Source organism: Talpa europaea (assembly GCF_964194135.1).
Source record: "Talpa europaea genome assembly, chromosome: 5".
Classification (NCBI taxonomy): domain Eukaryota; kingdom Metazoa; phylum Chordata; class Mammalia; order Eulipotyphla; family Talpidae; genus Talpa; species Talpa europaea.
Window position 1 is genome coordinate 101,719,941 of NC_140071.1, and position 19,887 is coordinate 101,739,827.

The 19,887-nt window shown below is 40.4% G+C and overlaps 1 protein-coding gene across 1 annotated transcript in view; it reads right to left on the reverse strand.

Annotated features, from left to right (window-relative positions):
• Nucleotides 1-3,282: 3,282 nt before the first annotated feature.
• The window catches only part of LOC311171119 (alpha-fetoprotein-like), a gene marked incomplete at its 3' end in the record, with an annotated part of 39,860 nt that continues 23,255 nt past the window's right edge, over nucleotides 3,283-19,887 (reverse strand). Inside the window, exons 11-14 of the mRNA XM_084233730.1 lie at nucleotides 18,382-18,520; nucleotides 16,247-16,473; nucleotides 6,926-7,058; nucleotides 3,283-3,327 (exon numbers count right to left, since the gene is read on the reverse strand). Coding sequence (XP_084089856.1) covers nucleotides 3,283-3,327; nucleotides 6,926-7,058; nucleotides 16,247-16,473; nucleotides 18,382-18,520 — 544 coding nt within the window. The remainder of the gene's footprint in view (nucleotides 3,328-6,925; nucleotides 7,059-16,246; nucleotides 16,474-18,381; nucleotides 18,521-19,887) is intronic.

Below are 19,887 nucleotides of genomic sequence, written 5' to 3' on the forward strand. Positions count from 1 at the left end.
GAAATCATAGGAATAATAGTTGTGCAAGTTGATACTTTGCAAGAAAGTGTGATAAATATTAGCTGTTAAAACTAAACTACAATATGTTCCCACCCACCATTGTAGCCTTATTCTTCACTAAGTCCTACAGCCCACAACTACTTAATTCTTCTCTTGAAATCAGCCAAATTAAATCACTTGCTACCACATCTCTATCTGTTGTAATCTTGCCCGTTTTCTGGTCTTTGGCCGGGGCACTATTTTTATGAGTTTTCTTGGTCTCTATGACAATGTATAATCTCAGACTCCTGTGCATCTCAGTTTGCTTTGCTCTTGTGACAGTAGAAAGTTGAAATTTGGCTTTATTATACATTTTTAAATAGGATGCAAGATTCAAATAACAACTGATTTTTACATCTTCCTACAAGATAGCTCTGAGTTGACTTTGTAGAATCACAGGATTGTGTTAAATTTATAAGTAGAGCTTCTCTTTTTTTTACAAAAATTGAGAATATTAGAAACCAACTTCCTTTAGTTAACTGGAAATGTTTGAAATTAACTGGATATATTATTTCTACACATACAACTTACTTAAATAAATTGAGGCTAAACTCAGAGATTGGGGGTGGTAACATGATCTTTGGTTTTCGCTATGAATAACCTCTTTATAAATTTCTCTTATTAAACTATGAATATATTTCATAGCAATAATTATTTCATTTGACAGAATTCCTTTGGGAAATTATTTCTTTTTCTCAGTTTTAAAGTATAATTTGGGGGCCTCCCCTGGTGGCTCAGCGGTTGAGCACTGGGCTGCGAAGCTGCCTGCAGCCTCTGCAGTGCCGGTTCTATCCCTGGCCACCGGCAAAGGTTCCACATGGCGCGCAGACCTCTCCTGCCGCCCGCTGCTCCCCTCAGCAGTGTACTTCGTGAGTCGGCCTGTTCTGTTCCCCGCTCTGGCTCTGGTGAATTCCTTCACCCTCCCACACTTCTGACTGTACCCAGTACTTGTATAAACAAACAAACAAACAAACAAACAAATAAATAAATAAGTCTTAAAAAAAAATATTTAAAGTATAATTTGGTGAATAGAAGTATAAGACATTTAAAGTGTACAACATGGGTCTCCCTGGTGGTACAAAGGGTTAAGCACAGCACTGTGAAGCTATCTGCAGCCACTGCAGCATGAATTCTATCCCCGGCTGGCTGGCCAGGGAGCTACCCACATGGCACAGCAGACCTCTCCTGTCTTGCCCACTGCTCTCCTCAGCAGTGTATTTCAGTCAGTTTGTCTGTTCTCTTCCCCACTCTGTCTCTGCTGAATCCTCTCAACACCCTGCACCTCTGGCCTGTACCCTAGTGGGTATGCATGAATAAAAATAAAACAAAATGAAGTGTACAACATGGTTTGAAATATCTACATATTGTGAAAGGATTACCCTCAATTTAATTAAGATGTAATTTGGTATTTATTTTTATTTTACATTTAAAATTTTTATTTTTATTATTATTTAAATCTATTAATATTAATTTACAACACTGTATGTGATTCAGAGGTATAGGCTCAACCTCTTTAAATGTAGTTTCCACACCACTACCCCATAGCCCCCTCATCTTCAAACAGTCCATTGGACTCCCTCCTCATTTTCCTTTCCACCTTCCTGCTCCCTTCTAGCATTCTCAATTTTGCAGTCAGATTTTGAGGATTTGCTTTTTTTTTTTGACGCTTTGTTTTGTTTCTCTATATTTCACATATGAATGAAACAATCTGGAATTTTCTTAGACATGGAATTTTTTAGATATTGTAGTGTTTTGTTGTTGTTTTTTCTAGAATTTTGGTTTGGATCTATAAACTGAAAAGAAATCTGTATTCAGTTTAAATTTTTAAAAAATCTAATGTATAGAAATGTATGTAGGGCCTCCCCGGTGGCGCAGCAGTTGAGCGCTGGGTTGCGAAGCTGCCCGCGGCCTCTGCGGCGCCAGTTCGATCCCCGGCTGCTCCCCAGCCACCAGAGGAGGGTCCCACATGGCGCGCAGACCTCTCCTGCCGCCCGCTGCTCCCCTCAGCAGTGTACTTCGGTCCTTCTGCCTGCTCTGCTCCCCGCTCTGGCTCTGGTGAATTCTCTCACCCTCCCGCGCTTCTGACTGTACCCAGTGCATGTATAAACAAAAACAAACAAACAAACAAATAAATAAATAAAACATGCCTCTATTAAAAAAAAAAAGTAAAAAAAAAAAGAAATGTATGTATGTATGTGTTGTATGTGCGCGCAGACCTCTCCTGCCGCCCGCTGCTCCCCTCAGCAGTGTACTTCGGTCCTTCTGCCTGCTCTGCTCCCCGCTCTGGCTCTGGTGAATTCTCTCACCCTCCCGCGCTTCTGACTGTACCCAGTGCATGTATAAACAAAAACAAACAAACAAACAAATAAATAAATAAAACATGCCTCTATTAAAAAAAAAAAAGTAAAAAAAAAAGAAATGTATGTATGTATGTGTTGTATGTATGTATGTATGTGTTGAAATGTATGTATGTATGTGTTGAAATGTATGTATGTTGAAATGTATGTATGTATGTGTTGAAATCACTGAAATTAGGAAAACCTAAAATCAAGTAAAGAGCATTTCAATAAGAATTACATGTTGGCCAGATTTCTCTAATCAAAATTATTTAGTATTAAGATATTATTGCCTGTTTTTAAGTATCTCATTACACAAAAAAAATCTGAAAATAGAAAAATAAATCCAAATGATAAATTCATTGTATCCTTTATTCCAGGACTTCCAAAGGGAAGACTTACAAATCATCACTGAAAGCTCAAATTAAGATAACTATATTGGAACCCCATAGTTCCAAGGTCAATCACATATTTAGGGTAAAGATTAAAGGAAAAACTGTGTGAAGTTATTTATCATAAAGCACATTTTATTCAGTTCATCAATAATAATTGTCAGTACAATATAAAGAAAAGGAGCACTCAGTGCCTTTTTCACTGTGGAAACCCACAGCCAGTTCCCAGCTAGACATGGTAGCCCATTCCATCAACCTGAGGTTTTTGTAAAGCTTTTGTGTTGCTTCTGAAAAGGAGAAAGTTTGTAGGTGGGGGTGGGGAAGAAAATGGAAATGAAATGAGTTGTTTAAGGGTTACAATAAAATTTCTCTACTGGTGTTCTTGAGTAATATTGTGAGAAGCTGAAACATTTTGTTGATTCTTATTTTCAGTGTTAGACATGTGTTTCATAATTCTTGAAAAATAAGATGAGGATTTCAGCAAAAAATCCAATATTGACATTTTCTGTGATCATTTAGCCTCCCAAGAGAGATTGGCATTTTTCAATCAGTTTGGACTCCTAGGAGAAAAAGCAAAGTATATCTGTGAGAAAGATAAATAAGGAAAAACACTCAACAGCTATAGTAAATCCTCAAGATTTTCCTGTGGTATGCCTGAGATGGCTCTAATGTTCCAACTCCCAGAATTTCCCATAGGACTAATTCCTTAGTTTAGGACTTAATTAACTGCAGAGCTTCTCCCACTTTCAGGATCCCAGAATTGAAATAAATAAATAATTTCTTCCTTCTCATAAAGTATGTGAGATTCTCTGCCGCAGGATTAAAAAATGAGCCATCGACAGCAATGTCTCCTTGAATTTTAAAACTGTTGTAGCTAATAATTACATAATCAGGTTCATAAACTCAAGATAAGCTCTAATATAGAAGAGTATCTCCACCCCCTTCACTTACACTGCTACAGAATTCTACATGAATTTCAGTCATTTTCCCTAATTTTTACTTGTATTGTCTTCATTCAAATAAAAATTATTTGTGAAAACTCAAGTAGGTAAAAGTGAAAACTTCTTTAGGTAAGTGGGGCTAGAACTGTACAACTCTGCAGCTAAGGTATGTACACACACACGCACACGCACACGCACACACACACACACACAGGGGTAGATGTCTTTCTCTCCTAAGAGCCCCAAAGAAATGCTGAGAAGTCTATTAATTTAGTCCTTCCTCCCATCCTCAAACAGTACTGTAACTAACCTATCTAATGAGACTGGAATCTTTTTTTTTTTTTTAATACTTCTGGAATGTAAGGTATCTTTCTTCCTTGGTAAAATCTATGTGTATGGGAAATTTTCCCATAGACTTAACCTCATTTATTAAGTAATCCCTTGGCAACTTTCTAATATGTTATAATAAATGTGGGGGAAAACAGTGTCCTTAAGGTAGAAGGAAGGTATCAAGAACACTATTATAATAGTAAGAAATGTGCTTCATGAAATAAGAAGGAATGTTTACTCCACATCCTCAGGTAAGACCCAAGAAAGATTTTATTATGTTGGTGGTGCAAGGGGTTAAGCACTGCACTATGAAGCAATTTGCAGCCTCTGCAGCACAAGTTCGATCTCTGGCTGGCCAGGGAGCAACCCACATGGCGCAGCAGACCTCTCCTGTCTCGCCTGCTGCTCCCCTCAGCAGTGTATTTCAGTCAATCTGCCTGTTCTGTTCCCCTCTCTGTCTCTGGTGAATCCTCTCACCCCACTCTGTATTTCTGGCCTGTACCCCGGCTCTTGTATGTATAAATAAATAAATCTTTTAAAAAAAATCATGATGGAATGCCAAAAGCAGAGAAAAGAAAAACAAAAGATTTCCTTTACACTGAGACCAAATTAGCTACACTATGATTTCCTATAATCTTGCTTAGTGGATTGTGACATCACCCATCCTATGGCTTCCATCTTTAAGTCACCAGTCTGTCTGTCTCTGTCCCTTGTGTCATGGTTTTCAATCCTTTTATTCCATTCTAGTTACTCTCTGAACATACCAACTTGCCAATATCCAGATCAATTACCTCATGTGACCTCCTATAGTAACATTAGCAGTGAATTTTATATACTGAGGGGTCATGATTAACAAAACAACACAAGTTTAATCAAGTGCAAGAGAAAATGATCTACCAAGAGATGTGGTAGATCTGAGATGTGTGATGCTGCTGGGGTAGAACCCTGTGACATTAAGCTAGCTGCAGCTTCGCCAGGATGGCACCATCACCATACAGGTAGTCTGCACATGACTGTATAGATGACCTAACCAGCAGGTCAAGTTCTCAAATGAACTTATGTTATATCACATTTTAAAAGCAGAACTTCACTTTTTTATTAAATTTATTTTCTTACGTCATTGTTCATTTTTGTACAGTAATTTATTTCTCCCCTCAGTTATAGTCCTTGTAGTTCTCCCAACACCATAGCACCCATGATCCATCACCACAATCCCTTATGCTTTTCCCTCCCCTGTTTTGACCCCCGCCCCTTTCCCTCCCCTGCTGTATGCCTCAGATCTATGGTCAACATGCAAGCTTTGTCTTTGCACTGACCCTCTGTTCAGTTTCTTATAATCCATACATAAATGAAACCATCCAATTTTTATCTCTTTCTTTCTGACTTATGATTTAGAGATTCCACTCCTAGGAACCTATCCAAGAAACACAAAAACCTGCACTCCTATGTTTATGGCAGCACTATTCACAATAGCCAGGATATGGAAGCAACCCAAATGTTCCAAAACAGATGGCTGGATCAAGAAGATGTGGCATATACACACAATAGAATATTACTCAGTGATCAAAAAAGATTTAAGAAATGCCATTTGTAACATGGGTAGACCTGGAAGGGATTGCTGAGAGAACTTCACTTATTTTTATATTAAACGCCTTATGTTATTTTCAAGCCATAATTTCAGACTGTCCAAATTTCTGCTAGTTCACATTAAACTTTTCTATACTCATATCCCATTGGTTGATAAATAAATATCTTAGGCCATAATTATTATTCTTCATTAACATAGAAGAGAGAATTTCTGTGAACAGAAATTTCTCTTTGACCCTACCAATGTTCACAATTCATGTTGTTATTTTGATAAGTGAGATGCCTCTTCTTTGGATGATCCAAATTTGCCCTGTATGACTGAGTTTCTCATTTTATTCCTTCTATGGAAGGAATAGTAAGGAGCCAGCTCTGAGCCATGCTGTCCTCAATAAACTCCAGCCCTGACACATTTACTGACTCCATTCCCATCTCCACACTGAAGAGATTCAGGCACTGAAGACAACTCCAATAATGCTATGATGAAAAGCTGTGCAAGTAGTATTCATGCTCAGGAACAAGACCCTGGCAAGAAAATTCCCCTGGGGATTCACAAGCACAGCCTCCTTAGCAGAAGTGCTTGTGTGGATATAGGGTTGTACACAGGCTGAAGCATGTTTTCTGAAAGCTTTGCAAAAAATCAAAAGGTTTTAAAGAAATAAATAGGCTGTATATAGGTGATTATTTTCTGTTGTTTAGCAGCTAGTCTGGGAGTTAGCAAACTTCTGTGAACAGCCAAATAGTAAATATTTGGGGCTTTGCAGTCTCTGTCACAACTGCTCAATCCTGCAACGCTGCATTCAATTCCAGTGTTGTAGCCAGAGAAAGTAGACTGAGACAGCATGTAAATAAATGTGTATGGCAGAGAGCCAATAAAACTTTATTTACATAAACAGAAGGTGAAGCAGATTTAACCTGAGGCCCGTTGTTTGCCTCCCAATGACTAACCTAGAGATAAATTACTTTTCACATAAGCACATGTACCAGTTAGCTGAATAGGTAGAAAGGAGCCACTGATGGTAATTAATGGACTCATGAAAATTGTTACCTGTGAAAACATTTCCCAGGGCCACCGGCAAACTTAACCCCAGTCTTAACCAGAGCCAGCCTGTTTGACGATGAAGGCTGCTTCTGTTTTATTTTTAACCACACTTGCATTCCTCTGTTCAGACACTATTACCTACAACGTCTGAGTTCATGATAGGGGTAGAAAAAGGGATTTTCTTGTAATAATCCTCTATTACTATTTTTTATCTTAGTAAATCCTAACAGTGCTAAGAGAGGACACAGGAAATAGGAATACCTCTTTTTGGAAACACATTTCACTTTTCTCTGCTTCGCAGCACCTCTCCACCAGGTGAGTAAAATCCACAACAATTGATTGGAATTGCATCTCGGTAGCATGTGGTCTCTGCTTCACAAGGTTGCTGAGGAGCCTGAATCAGGAGTGAGCAGCAAAAAATACAAGCAAGTTTGCAAACCCACCTCACTAATTTAGGCCTTTTCTCCCCTCCCACTCATAAGTATAAAAGCCCTGAAAATTCCTTGATGTTTTCACAACTCCCAACTCATTTTTCATGTTTTAGTCTGCATGCTTTCTTCAAGTACACCTGTAGGGTAAGTGAAGTGGTCAGGCTTTTATACCATTGGCCTCTGTGGCTATCACCTGCCGCCTTGAATGCAGAAAGCACTTGGGAGAGTGGACCCAGTCACGCAGGCCTGAACGTGGACATCTGGAGCATGGTGTGGGTGTGTGTAAGCATGCCTGGAGGCTGAGCATATAAGGGCAGTGTCACTCACAGACAAGAACAGCTACAGCGGGGGACGGCTACGAGAGGACGAGGACTACAGAGAGGCAAGGCCACAAGATGTAGAGTAAGTAAAGTATCAGGCTTTTCTGCCCTCTGCCATTAGGATTAATGATGGAACTCTGCGGTCCTGAATGCATGCCCGATGGCGGGCACCTGGAGTAGGGTGTGGGCATACATAGATGGGTACACCTGGGCTGAGAGATTGGGCTTATAAGGGCGGCATCACGGGGACGCCAGCGGAACAACAGAGCAAAAGAGAGAAGAAGAACAAGTGAAAGAGCAGCCCCAGCAGAGAAGCATAGGCCATGAGAACGCTGGCGAGCCCAGGAAGAGCAAAGACTCGCTGGGGGCTGGGTGGCCTGCCAGCCTCCCGGCCCCCACCCCCACCCCACACCCCTACCTGCCATGTACCTGGTAAAATCCCAATAAAAGCCTGAAAAATCCACCAATGGCTCAAGATTCCTCCTTTACCCCTGTCTGCTCCATCATAAAGATCCTGCCCTGTGGCCTTCCCGCTGCTACAAAAGACAATGCCAGAAAGAGCCCAAAAAGAAAGCATAAAGATTCCCTGGGAGTTGGAAGACCTGCCAGCCTTCCCCCACCACCCCAATAGGTAGAGAACCTGCCCTGTACTTGCTGGCAAAACAACACTCTTTCAATATAATTATTACATTAAACTTAATGATATCTATGTAACTGGTACCAGTGTAAACATTTGTTCTACTATTTTCATTGCACTGGATGTTAAATAGGTTATATACTGAACTAAATAGTTTTGTCTGTAACATTTTGTTATGAACAGAGTTTATTCTAAACAAGTAATTTCCAAATAAATATGACAAGTATAACACAGCTGAAAGTTAGAGGTCCCAGATGTATATTATTAAAGATAAAACCAATAAAATAATCTGAAACTTCAATGGCTTGAAAGTCATCTCAGATTTCCCTCACAGAACATTTACCCCAAAACTATATAAACACAGTGTTACAAACACTTGAATATTTAAAATTGTAGCCCGGTTTCTGTCTGTTTAAGAATAGTATTCCAACTCTTCCGTGTTGATGGTTAGAGGAAGATCTTTATTATGAACTGTTTTAGATCAAAGAGGTGTAACCACACACACAAAGGCATGAAGAAAATGTATATTTATGATATTTTACTCTTCCCCAAAACCTTTGCTTAGTCTTCATTTTCAAATTTATATTGATAATGCCTAGTAGCCTTACTTATGCCTTGAATAGACATAAAAGAAAATATATCCCAAAGCTCTTAGTTATTTCAATGAAAAACTAAACCAAACATCCAGCAACTATTTCAGATACTGTTTTAAACTATATTGTTTTAAACTTTGCGTGCCAAGAGGCAAAGTACTCATGTTACAAAGCGAGCCGCTCCGCCCCTCGCTGCCCCGTTTGCCTGGAAAGGGCTGCCCCAGTGTTGGGCTCAGTTTGTGCCTGTTGCCATCAGCTCGAGAGGATGCAGAAAAGCAACCAGCCAAACAGAATCAGACATACTGTTGTCAGTTTCATTTTGCCCTGGTGACATGCCCATTGCTTTCCCAGCTGTCTCAATGCAGGCAGGTGGCTACAGCCAGGCGTCTCACTGACATCTTGGTCCTAGATTGAGATGCCCTTTACCCTGCTGCCCTGTTATCACCAACATCGAAGAGCCCAACTTGTATGTGACACTAATTCAGACCAGGCAGTCATGAGCAAAGTCACCCACCTACAGTGAAGGTAGACATGAAGTACAAATTGGAGAGATAAGTGAGGAATGGGGATGTGGGAAACTCTGCTCTTTGTAGCCCCCAAGGACGAGCCTACTCAAGTGGTGCCCACAGATCTTACAAAAACATCCACATGACCGTGTTCTGCCAACCCAGTCTGAACACTAAAATGAGACATCCGGCTTAACGGTAACCACTGGACAGCCTTTGTGAAGTTCCCTTCTAACTCCACTGTCTCCCACTCCTACCACACCCACCACCATCACGCCTTCCCCCCTATCTTGAGACAGACAAAACTGCAGCAATAACTAAAACTAATAGGGACGCACAAGTCAATGATTTCTTTTCAGAAACTGGTAATACCTCAATGAAGAGGTTGGCTTGGAGAGCAAAGTCTGAGTTCTTGCAAGACAAAGCCAAAAGAAGCTATACCATTTTAACTAAATTCATGTTAAAAAAAATTCATGTCCTAGAAAGCTAGAAAAAAAATCAGATAAGGAACAAGAGTTGTGTGCAAAAATACTCATTTTGACAATTCATGTTAGTCAGAAATTAAAAGCTATCTTCATGTCCAACAATACAGAATTGTAAAAGTCTTTTTGGTACTCACGTTGTGAAATATTACAGAGCCATTTACATCTTGTTTTAAAGAATAATTAGTGACAAAAATGCATGCATTATATTTTTTTCAAACTATAATGAAAATAATGGCAATAGCCTGTATCTTTAGATTATAATGATACTATGTTCCAAGCATGTGCTGATAATTTACTTAGGTTATCCCATGTGATTCTTTCTGGTACCTCCTTAGAGAGGCTGTGTGTCATCTCCATTTGACGTATATAACAGTGGTTTCAAACTCCTTGGGGCTAAAATATCTGGGCATATATAGCAAAGCAGTGAGGAGAGCCTCCCAGAAGTTTGGGAACTGCTTCTGAAAACTCATCCTGAGACTAGATGTCAGGCTCCCAGACTTCCACTCAGTAAGAAAGGCTTGGTCAGTGGAAGACAGGGGTAATCTGCTGCTGTCCAACTGAGCGTCCATTGGATTCATTTCTGAGTCACAATGCTCTTTGAGAAAGTACTTAGGAGTATTTTCATTAAAGAATTGCAAACCATTTTAAGGTACAAGCTGCACTGCTGGGACACCTTCTGAATGTATTTAATCCTGGGAATTGTGGGAGGATATTATTTTCTTCTCATAACAAAGCAGAGAGAAGCTGTGTCATTTCAAGGAATGCTGCATAGTCTGCAGTTGAGCGGGAGACAGTGGTAGCAGGAGGGCATCCGCTGTGGCACTGGAGTGTTGCCAGGGAGTGCATGCCTGGAGAATTCTTGGGGGGTGGGTGAGGTGAAGAGAGTTTCATAAGCTCCTCCCTGAGGTTTCCTGGGGATAATTGCTGCAACTGAAACTTTGTGTAAGCAAGTAGTAGCATGAATGTGCAAAATTTGCATTATTCAGAATTAGAATCATAAAATGATAGAGGGTGATTGTGGGAGTGTAGTTCTAGCTCTTCTGTATTTTCTACATTTTCTGTAATATTATGAATTACTTTAATAGTAGAATAAATCAGTATTTTAAAAATAAATAGAATATTGTAAGCATTATTGTTTCTTGCCAACTATTCTACACATATCCAATCTTCCAAGTAAACCTAAAGTTGATCTCACCTGAAAAAATGCCACTTTACTCCCTCACTCCCAGGATGATAAAGTAGTCCAGAGGATCACTAGACTCTGCGGATTCTGCAACTTGGGGCAAACTAGAGCACCTCTGGACTTTGGAGACCGATGTTACAAGGACAAAAGATACTGCAGAAATTCACCTCCATTCAACAAAAGGTCAGTAAAGAAGGTGCCTGGAGACAGCCCCAGGCTGAAACCTTAATTCAAGCCCTTGCTCCTCTAATAGGGCAGACTCAGAGAGAGGGGAGAGCTGCTTAGTGTGGAAGATTACTCCTAACTGTGGGGAGATAGATTCAGAAGTGCTGCCATGAGCTAGCTGCACAGCATCCCCAGTGAGGAAGACAACACTCATAAAGGCGCTGCACTGCCCCCAAGCCCTTTGGAACTGGAGCTGATACTGTAAAGCAGCACTGAAAGCCTGGCCTGTAGACTATAAAGACAGGCCTGTGGTACTGCTGTAAAGGCCAGTTTCACTAGTGATGATGGAGACCATCTTACCCCACCTCCAAGCCAGAGCAGGCAGTTACAAATTACTTCAGACTGACATACAGTGCCACCTACTGGAAAATTGGAAGTACCGCACCTTAGAAAACTTGAATACACAACACCTTAGAAAGCTACTAAGTGGGGAGATGGAAGAACACAACAAAAGCACCTGAGTCCTCAAAAGAATATTTTACCACAGGGAGAGAGAAAATCTCTAGAAGTCAACTACAAAGACATGGAAAAATCTTTATTTTCCTATCTGATTCAGAGTTCAAAAATCCAATGATAAGATATTCAAAGAAATGGAAGAATTTTTGAATTTCTCAAACCCTAAATAGTGAAAGTTCTCCTGATTATAAAGGGAAAGAGTGAGGTATTACACTCCCAGACTTCAGGCATGGTATTGGAAAAAAATCAGACACACAGACCAATGGAATCAAATGGAAAGCCCAGAAATAAAACCACACATATCTATGACGAATGAGCAAAGAAAATGCCACAGGAACAAGGAAAGCCTCTTCAATAAATGGTATTGGAAAAACTGGACTGCCATTGCAAAATAATGAAACTAGACTACACGGTCTCCTACTATACACAAAAATCAACTCAAAATGGATAAAAGACTTGAATGTAAGTCCTGACATAGGCAAAACACTCCATGAGATAAACCTGAGAAACATTTTAAGGATTCATCTCCAGAGGCAAGGAAAACAAAGGAGAACTGCATCAAACTAAAAAGCTCTGTACAGCAAGAGAGATAGTAATCGAAAGAAGAGACATCCTACTGTATGGGAGTAAATATCTGCACACCATACAACAGATAAGGGACTGATATTAAAGATCTACAAAGAGCTTACACAACTCAACAAACACAAGTAAAATAAATCTTTTACCCCACTCACTGAAGGATGCGGCTGTTGCTTTTCCCTGCTGGGCAAACTCATTTCCAAATGCACTTCCCCAGAGAGATCAATAGAGGGCAGCCAATCAAGGTTGTTGAGTTACCAGAAGCTCAGCTAGCAACTGCTTTTTTAAATAAGGAGAAGGGCTCTTATTGCTCAGGGTAAACAGAAAGTGGTGGAATAATATTCAGAGCTAGGGTATCAGGGTATTCTGTAAACTCTCCTGGGCACCGCAGCTATAAAAGCTGTCATTTCTACAGTTGGGGACACTGTGCACTCCGATCCTGCACCCTTGTCCCCCAACAACAGATAAATCACGTTTGTGATCTGCTACAGTGGATTTACTTCTCTCCCTTCCTCCCTCCTCCCACCGACCTCCCAATCAGACTGCTTTTATTTAAAAAAAAAAAATTCCCCCAACCCTATCTTTTAGTTTAAAAGTTTTAATCTACCTTTTAAATTCTTAAATGCTATGTTTAGTCCTCAATACCATCTACTTGTTTTCAGTTTTTCATTTCTATGGTATCAGTCTTTTTATTTACATTAAATTTATCTACTATTTTACTTAAAGTTCATTCTAGCCTTTATATACTATCCTAACTCTTAACATTTCAAGTCAATATTTTTCTTCATTGTATTTTAAATTCCTTTAATCTGAACTTCTAATTCTTTTTCACATTATTTCATGACCTCAACTTCTACTTTCTCTTTACTGCTTGCTGAATTTTTCCTTTCCCCTCTACCCTAGGAGCCCCATCCCTTCTTTTCATCCTTTTGTGGATTTATGATTTAATGGGCAGCCAAAACTATATAGAAATGAAAATCACACTGAGAGCCCTTGCTACTATCCCAAGAAGTCAGAGGGCATTTTCTAGACTCACCTTTGATCCACAGTTAGATCCTCATGAATGTTCCAGAAATCTCTACACTCACTGTGTCTGTGCTACCATTTAATTCATGCAGAGAACACAGTGAATTCACTGGACAGGAATGCTTCCTATTATTTCACATGTTCTATTATCTCACTCTTGTATGAAAACTTCCATGTTTTAAAAGTTATTACCAGTATTATCACCCCGAGATGAGGGCACACCAAGAGCTAGGTGTCGGTAATTACACATAAGTCAGAAAAGTTGGAGTCAGAAAAGTTGGTTGTAAATTCCAGGTCAACAACATAGCTACCTCATTGCATCATCTATTGCATCATCTTGTGCTAAGTTTGTTAACCTGCTCAGCCTCAGTTTCCGCATAATTAAAATGGGATAATATTATTATCAACCTCATATTTTTGTGGTAAGGATTTGGTGAGATGACATATATAAAGTAGTACCTGTCTTTGCCCAGAGAACTTTCTCAAGAGAAAGTAAAACCTGTTCTCTATAAGCAAAAAGAACTTCTTTCCCCTTAGAGCTTTATAGCAAGCTTGGCCTATGGAAAGAATAGCTAAATGTTACAATGATCATTGGTTTCTATTGGAAAGTTTCAAGGGATAGTTTGTCATCTCACCTTAAGAAATGAAGAAAGAAGTTCAAAGCTCAGGTGGCTTATAAATTGCAAGTACTGTGATAAAACTGAACAAGTAACAACATTTTGCTTGCTGAGCACAAGAATGTGTTCATTCTCAAGGCAAAAACTGCCTCACCCTGCAAGATAGTATTGTTGGACTAATCATATTTAGACCCTGCAAGAGCAAGTCTTAGTATAAATAAACTAATCAGGGGACGTCCCCTGGTGGCACAGCAGTTGAGCGCTGGGCTGCGAAGCTGCGCGCAGCCTCGGTTCTATCCCCGGCCGCCCAGAAGGTCCCACATAGCCAGCAGACCTCTCCTGCCGCGCCCACTGCTCCCCTCAGCAGTGTGTTTCGTCAGTCTGCCTGTTCTGTTCCCCGCTCTGGCTCTGGTGAATTCTCTCACCCTCCCGCACTTCTGGCTGTACCCAGTGCTTACATAAATAAAGAAATAAATAAATATTTTAAAATAAATAAATAAATAATCAGAAATAAGCTTTCACTTCAAATGATCTTGGGGGAGAAGTGTTGGGGGGAAAGGATGTCCTGTGCTAATGCCATACAGGCTTTGTGGGCTCCACCCCCACTCCAGACCAAAGCCATCAGGACATTGGGAAAGACAAATCCCATCACCACCAAAGGGAAGGTGGCTGGGACCTGAGGGTGGAGTTAAGCAGCCAGGTTGGGTATAAAAACCAAACACGTGGGCCTTGAGGGTCGCTCGCTCTGTCGCTCGCCTCCTAGCTTCACAGCTCCTGGCTCGCGGCCAGCTCTCAGAGTGCCATTTGGGATTCCAGATCAGCGGATCAGGTAGGACGCATTTAAAACTTTGTCTCCCATTTTTCTCCCTGAGCTGTACATTTCCTCATTTCCCCTTCCCTTGTAAATAAACCTTTTATTAACCTAAGAGCTGGCCAAAAGCCAGGAGCCGTGAGGCCAGGAGGCGAGCGACAAAGCGAGCGACCCCCAAGGCCCACGTGTTTGGTTTTTATACCCAACCTGGCTGCTTAACTCCACCCTCAGGTCCCAGCAACCTTCCCTTTGGTGGTGACGGGATTTGTCTTTCCCAATGTCCTGATGGCTTTGGTCTGGAGTGGGGGTGGAGCCCACAAAGCCTGTATGGGATTAGCACAGGACATCCTTTCCCCCTAACAGAAGGAACAATGGGGATCAGGCTCTGCTTTCTCTGCGGAGAGGGTTAGCAGCATGTGAGAAGGATAGGGAGAGTGGATGGAGAGGAGGTCACAATAAAAGAACTGTCCCATTCTCAGGAGTTTAGGGCTTTCAATGCATTCTGCTGGCTCAGGAAACTGGAATTTCATTTGGTTTTTCTTGGAAGCAGTCACCTTTGGTCAACTCCCTCTGGGAACTGTAACAGCACATCCATCAACAGAGGAATTCATTCCAAGGGAGAATGCCTTAGCTCTACATCCAGGAGTAGAGTGGTACTGAAGAGGTATCCGCTGGATGCCACAAAAAAAGACATTTCTTTGCTGCAGCAATAAACACCTAGTCTCTTTTCTAAAACTGATAATAAGTGTTCTATCCAAACCTCCTATGTGGGTGGGATAGGAAGAACTGGGGAAAATGTTAACCACTTTGATCGTAGATTGCTCACCATAACCAAAGGTAAAACCAGCTGCTGTGAGGTTATAAGTGCTACATGTGCTACTTCCAATGTCAAGGCCATCACGCCTCAGCCACTTCAGTCATAGTCAGAAGTCTAAGTCCCAGATCATGTATCTTCATACTGATATTCTCCATCCCTCATCTAACCCCTCTCTTGCTCTCTTTGCTCTCCCTAACCCATTCCCTGTCTCCTATGTAATTTGAGCCTTTCTCACCAGAAAACTTTCCTCTATCCACAACCTCATCTTTGCTCTAAATGAAACATGAGGCTCCCAGAGGACACAGCTTTCCTGAAGACCTCTAAAGATAGGGCTATTTTGCTTGAACACCATTCCCTTGCCACCTAGTTCCCGTTTACGGTTTCCAATATCTTTCCATCCTCTTTTAAAAGCCACAGCTCACTGAAGTACATGTCACCAAACTCGAACATCCCCTCTCCCTAGTTATTGCTGTCACACATAGAAAGTCTGCTGATATCTCCTCATTTTGATAGCCTCAGACCAGGAAATTGTCTCACTTTCCACCATAAACATTCTATGGTTCCAAATCTGGGCTTCTTGAGGCCTCCACACTCCTCACCTCCTCTCCCCTCACCTCTCCTTTCCACTTCTCTCCTCTCCTCACCTCCCCCTTCATGGTCCTCTACTGCCTATAAAAATGTCCACCCAACATAGGACGCGAACATACCAATCTGATATTAGTCTTATTATTACTCTTCCAAATAAGTTAGCCAGAAACATCCACACCTGGGACCTTTAACACAACATTTAGGTTCTCCATTTGCTATACAATACTTAGACTTTGCCCAGTGTACAGTTCAGTCTACCTACTCCCTTATTAGCAATAAAAAAAAACAAAGTAAAAAAAGGTTCTTACTTTTGTTTTTCCATTTGGATCTCCTTCTGCTGCATGTTGCATAAGTCCTTTTTAAGACTGATAACTTGGTCACAGGATAAAGATGGAGAAATGTAAGTTCCATCAACTGGCAGCTCATCAAAGCATGGCGACCTGAAGGCATACGAGTCATCACAGCAGTGTCCCACACCCGTGTTGATGGGCTCAGCCTCATGTCTTCTGCATAAAGCTCCAAGAATTAACTTTGCCTTTCTCCGGAGAGGATTAAAATAAGAGCCATTAATTGTGTGGCCATTTTTTGTAATCCATAGCTAATAAGATTATATTGAAGTATTTTTAATTTCTAGATTCTGGAACTTCCACCTGTATTTTACTGTTGGGGAAAAGAAATAGAATGCCTGGTGCAGCCTGGTACCCAGCCTTATCTTTGTTCTTCCATCATTCTCAAGTTGAGTTCACTCAGACCTCACCCAGCTGCAGGTTCCTCCTTAGTTCAGTTTAAAAACTTTAGGCAGTTCTCTGTGTGCCATTAACTTCAAATCAAGTCTTAAGTTTAAGGCTTGACCAAAGCCTTAAGTTAAAATTATTGCTAATATGACTCAGATGTAAGACTGATGATTGGCACCCTTATTTCAATAGCTTAACTCCAGTTTGTTTCTATTTTTTCTAACTGGGCATCTATAACAGCACAAACTTGGCACGAGGTAGATGTTCCAGTAGATGTTCCAAATATTTGTTAATTGAATATAAAAATAAACAAATAATGAAAAAATCCTTGGATGCTACCATAGTTATCTCTGTCATTTTTAGATTCTTTCAAAAATTGTCACCTTTCCTTAGTCCCAAAGTGATACCTGATATTTATCCTGATGCTCTCTGCACACTTGTCCTTTATAAGACCATAAGTGACCTGTCACTTGTATATGTGGGAATGAAATAATTGAAGCCGGTAAGCATCAACATTTAATGTGTAAATTTTTCCATTTTGGAAGTAACCAAAGAGATCACCTAATAACAAGTCTTTAGGGATATGTCTAATCATAAGACTTCCCCAATGAAGGTGTGACTAAACAATAAAGTTTATAATAAAGCAAATGGAGGGCTGGGCTAAACAATAAATCTCTTAAATTTGCAATCAAATATGTATATGCTATCAAAGGAAATACCAACTAAGCATAAAAGAGCTATTTTGCCAATTAGGGTAGAGAAAGTTGTCATCAAACAAGAACTCATCAGTGTTGAGAGAGACCTAGAGACTTCATATACAGATTCCTCCATTGTGAGGAAAGAAAATAATTTATCATGTGTCACTATAGCCTGGAAGAAATATCCCCTAAAACCACACCTGCCCTTCCTCTAATTCAATTTGCACAAATGCCTGTATCTGAATTCAACTTTCCAAATATTTTGATTCAGGAAAAAGTGTAATCTAGTTAACTGACCCAATTATTCTTTTTTTTTTTTTTAGATTTATTTATTTATTTATACAAGCACTGGGTACAGTCAGAAGCGCGGGAGGGTGAGAGAATTCACCAGAGCCAGAGCGGGGAGCAGAGCAGGCAAAGGGACCAAAGTACACTGCTGAGGGGAGCAGAGGGCAGCAGGAGAGGTCTGCGCGCCATGTGGGACCCTCCTCCGGTGGCCAGGGAGCAGCCAGGGATCGAACCGGCAATGCAGAGGCTGCGGGCAGCTTCGCAACCCAATGCTCAACCGCTGCGCCACCTGGGAGGCCCTGACCCAATTATTGCCATGTGGAAGACATTGCTCATTGTAACGAATACACTGGTTGTTCTGTCTAATGAATTTAACACTGTGGACTTGGTTATAATGAGTTCACTTAAAATCATCATTACATCATTATCTTTGTCTTTTCTGAAAAATCACTTCTGTTGGTTTGAAAACCCAAAATAGACCCTAGGATATAACCCAGGAAAATGCTTGCTGAATCTGGCATCCCCAATGTTAAGAAAGTCGGTCTTAGCCTTCCTGTTAATTAAATATGATTGGAATGAGCTGACCTGAAAGAATGTCTCCTAGGGACAGAATTACCAGGCACTATTGACAGTTCATAGATGTGTCCACTGACATAAGATTAATTAAGAGAAGTTAGAGATTAGAAGCCCAACAGGCAAATATGAAGCCCCAGATTTGCTTACCGCATCCTCCATGCAGATAAATTGTTGTCCATCACTCAGTGGGCAACACTTGGTGGCAGAAGCTACCATATTCTTTGTGAACATAACCAACTCTTCAGCAGGTAGTTGTGGGAACTTCTTAGTATAAAGTACTATGAGACTGAAAAAATAAACCCTCTTATTCCTGGCAATGAATCTGTGCCCCAAATGAAGAATTCTACAGTTTCCTCAATATCTGATGTTGTCTCTGATTTAGGATGAACAAGGCATTATATTATATTGAGTTTAATTCTATTTTTTCATCTTTGTTCCAATGACCCAATAACTTATTCAGTATATCTGGAATTCTCTCCCCACCTCACACATTGCTCCACTTTGATTTATCTTTTCCCTACTTAAAAGGATACTATCAATATAAGAACTAATATGGATGGCCACAGAATCAGATTTAGAATGAACAGCTTCTGAAATAAGGGTATGTACGGGGCATTAAAGCTTTTCTGGGTCATTCGCAATGTGCAGGGATGGAAGCTATGGCAATAATGATCAGCGAACAGATATGTTCTCAAGGGGCTCACACACTAGTGAGGGAGATAGACACTAGATGGCGTGAGGGAGCACCAAGGCTGTAGGTGCACATAGGATGGCATCTAATCCCATCCTAGGGAGGTCATTCCAGGAAGAAATGATATGTGACAATAACTAAAAATGAGCAAAGTTAAGGGGTGAAAGTGAGAGGAATGTATTTGGGAAGCCATTGGGTGTGATTTTGTTTCCTTGATTGGGGGGAGGGTTGGAGATTAGAGAGAGGACAAGGAAGAAAGTTTAGCAGCAGTATCAGATTTCTGTTGTTTTCGAGATAAATGTTGCTGTGTAAAGAATGGATTGGAAGTGGGCAAGAGGCAAAGTGAAAAGAAACATTTGAACGCCATTTCAGTAATTCAGGTGAGAGATGGTGATGGCTCAAACTAGCAGAGAGGTGTTGAGAATTTAGGGATAGAGACAGAGAGATTTTAAGGAGAAAAACTACAGAAATGGACATGAGGCTAACAAAAATTCAGAATCAATTGTTGTATTTACATAATAATGGAGCTGAGGAAAGAATCTAACTTTCAGTGCAATAGTCTAATCTAGTGATTCTCAAAGTGTGACCCCTGGATCAGCAGTAACAACATTCTTAGGCACTTGTCAGAAATGCAGATTCTCAGGCCCCACCTCAGATTTACTCAGTCAGAAGCTCTAGTGGTAGGGCTGTGTTTTAACAAGTGCTGCAGCTAATTCAGAAACATGCTAACATTTGAGAACCACAGATCTAATCCTCAAATTAGACATTCACAACTGTATACAACATAAAAGAAATTTGTATACAACTGTATACAACTGTATACAACTGTATACAACATAAAAAAATATTTCTCTAAAGCAAGAATATTTTTTCTGGATTCATTATACTGTACATTTAAGTTAAGCTCAATATTATAACTATATCAAACTGAAATTTTCCTCAATATTCTGCTCCTAAATAGA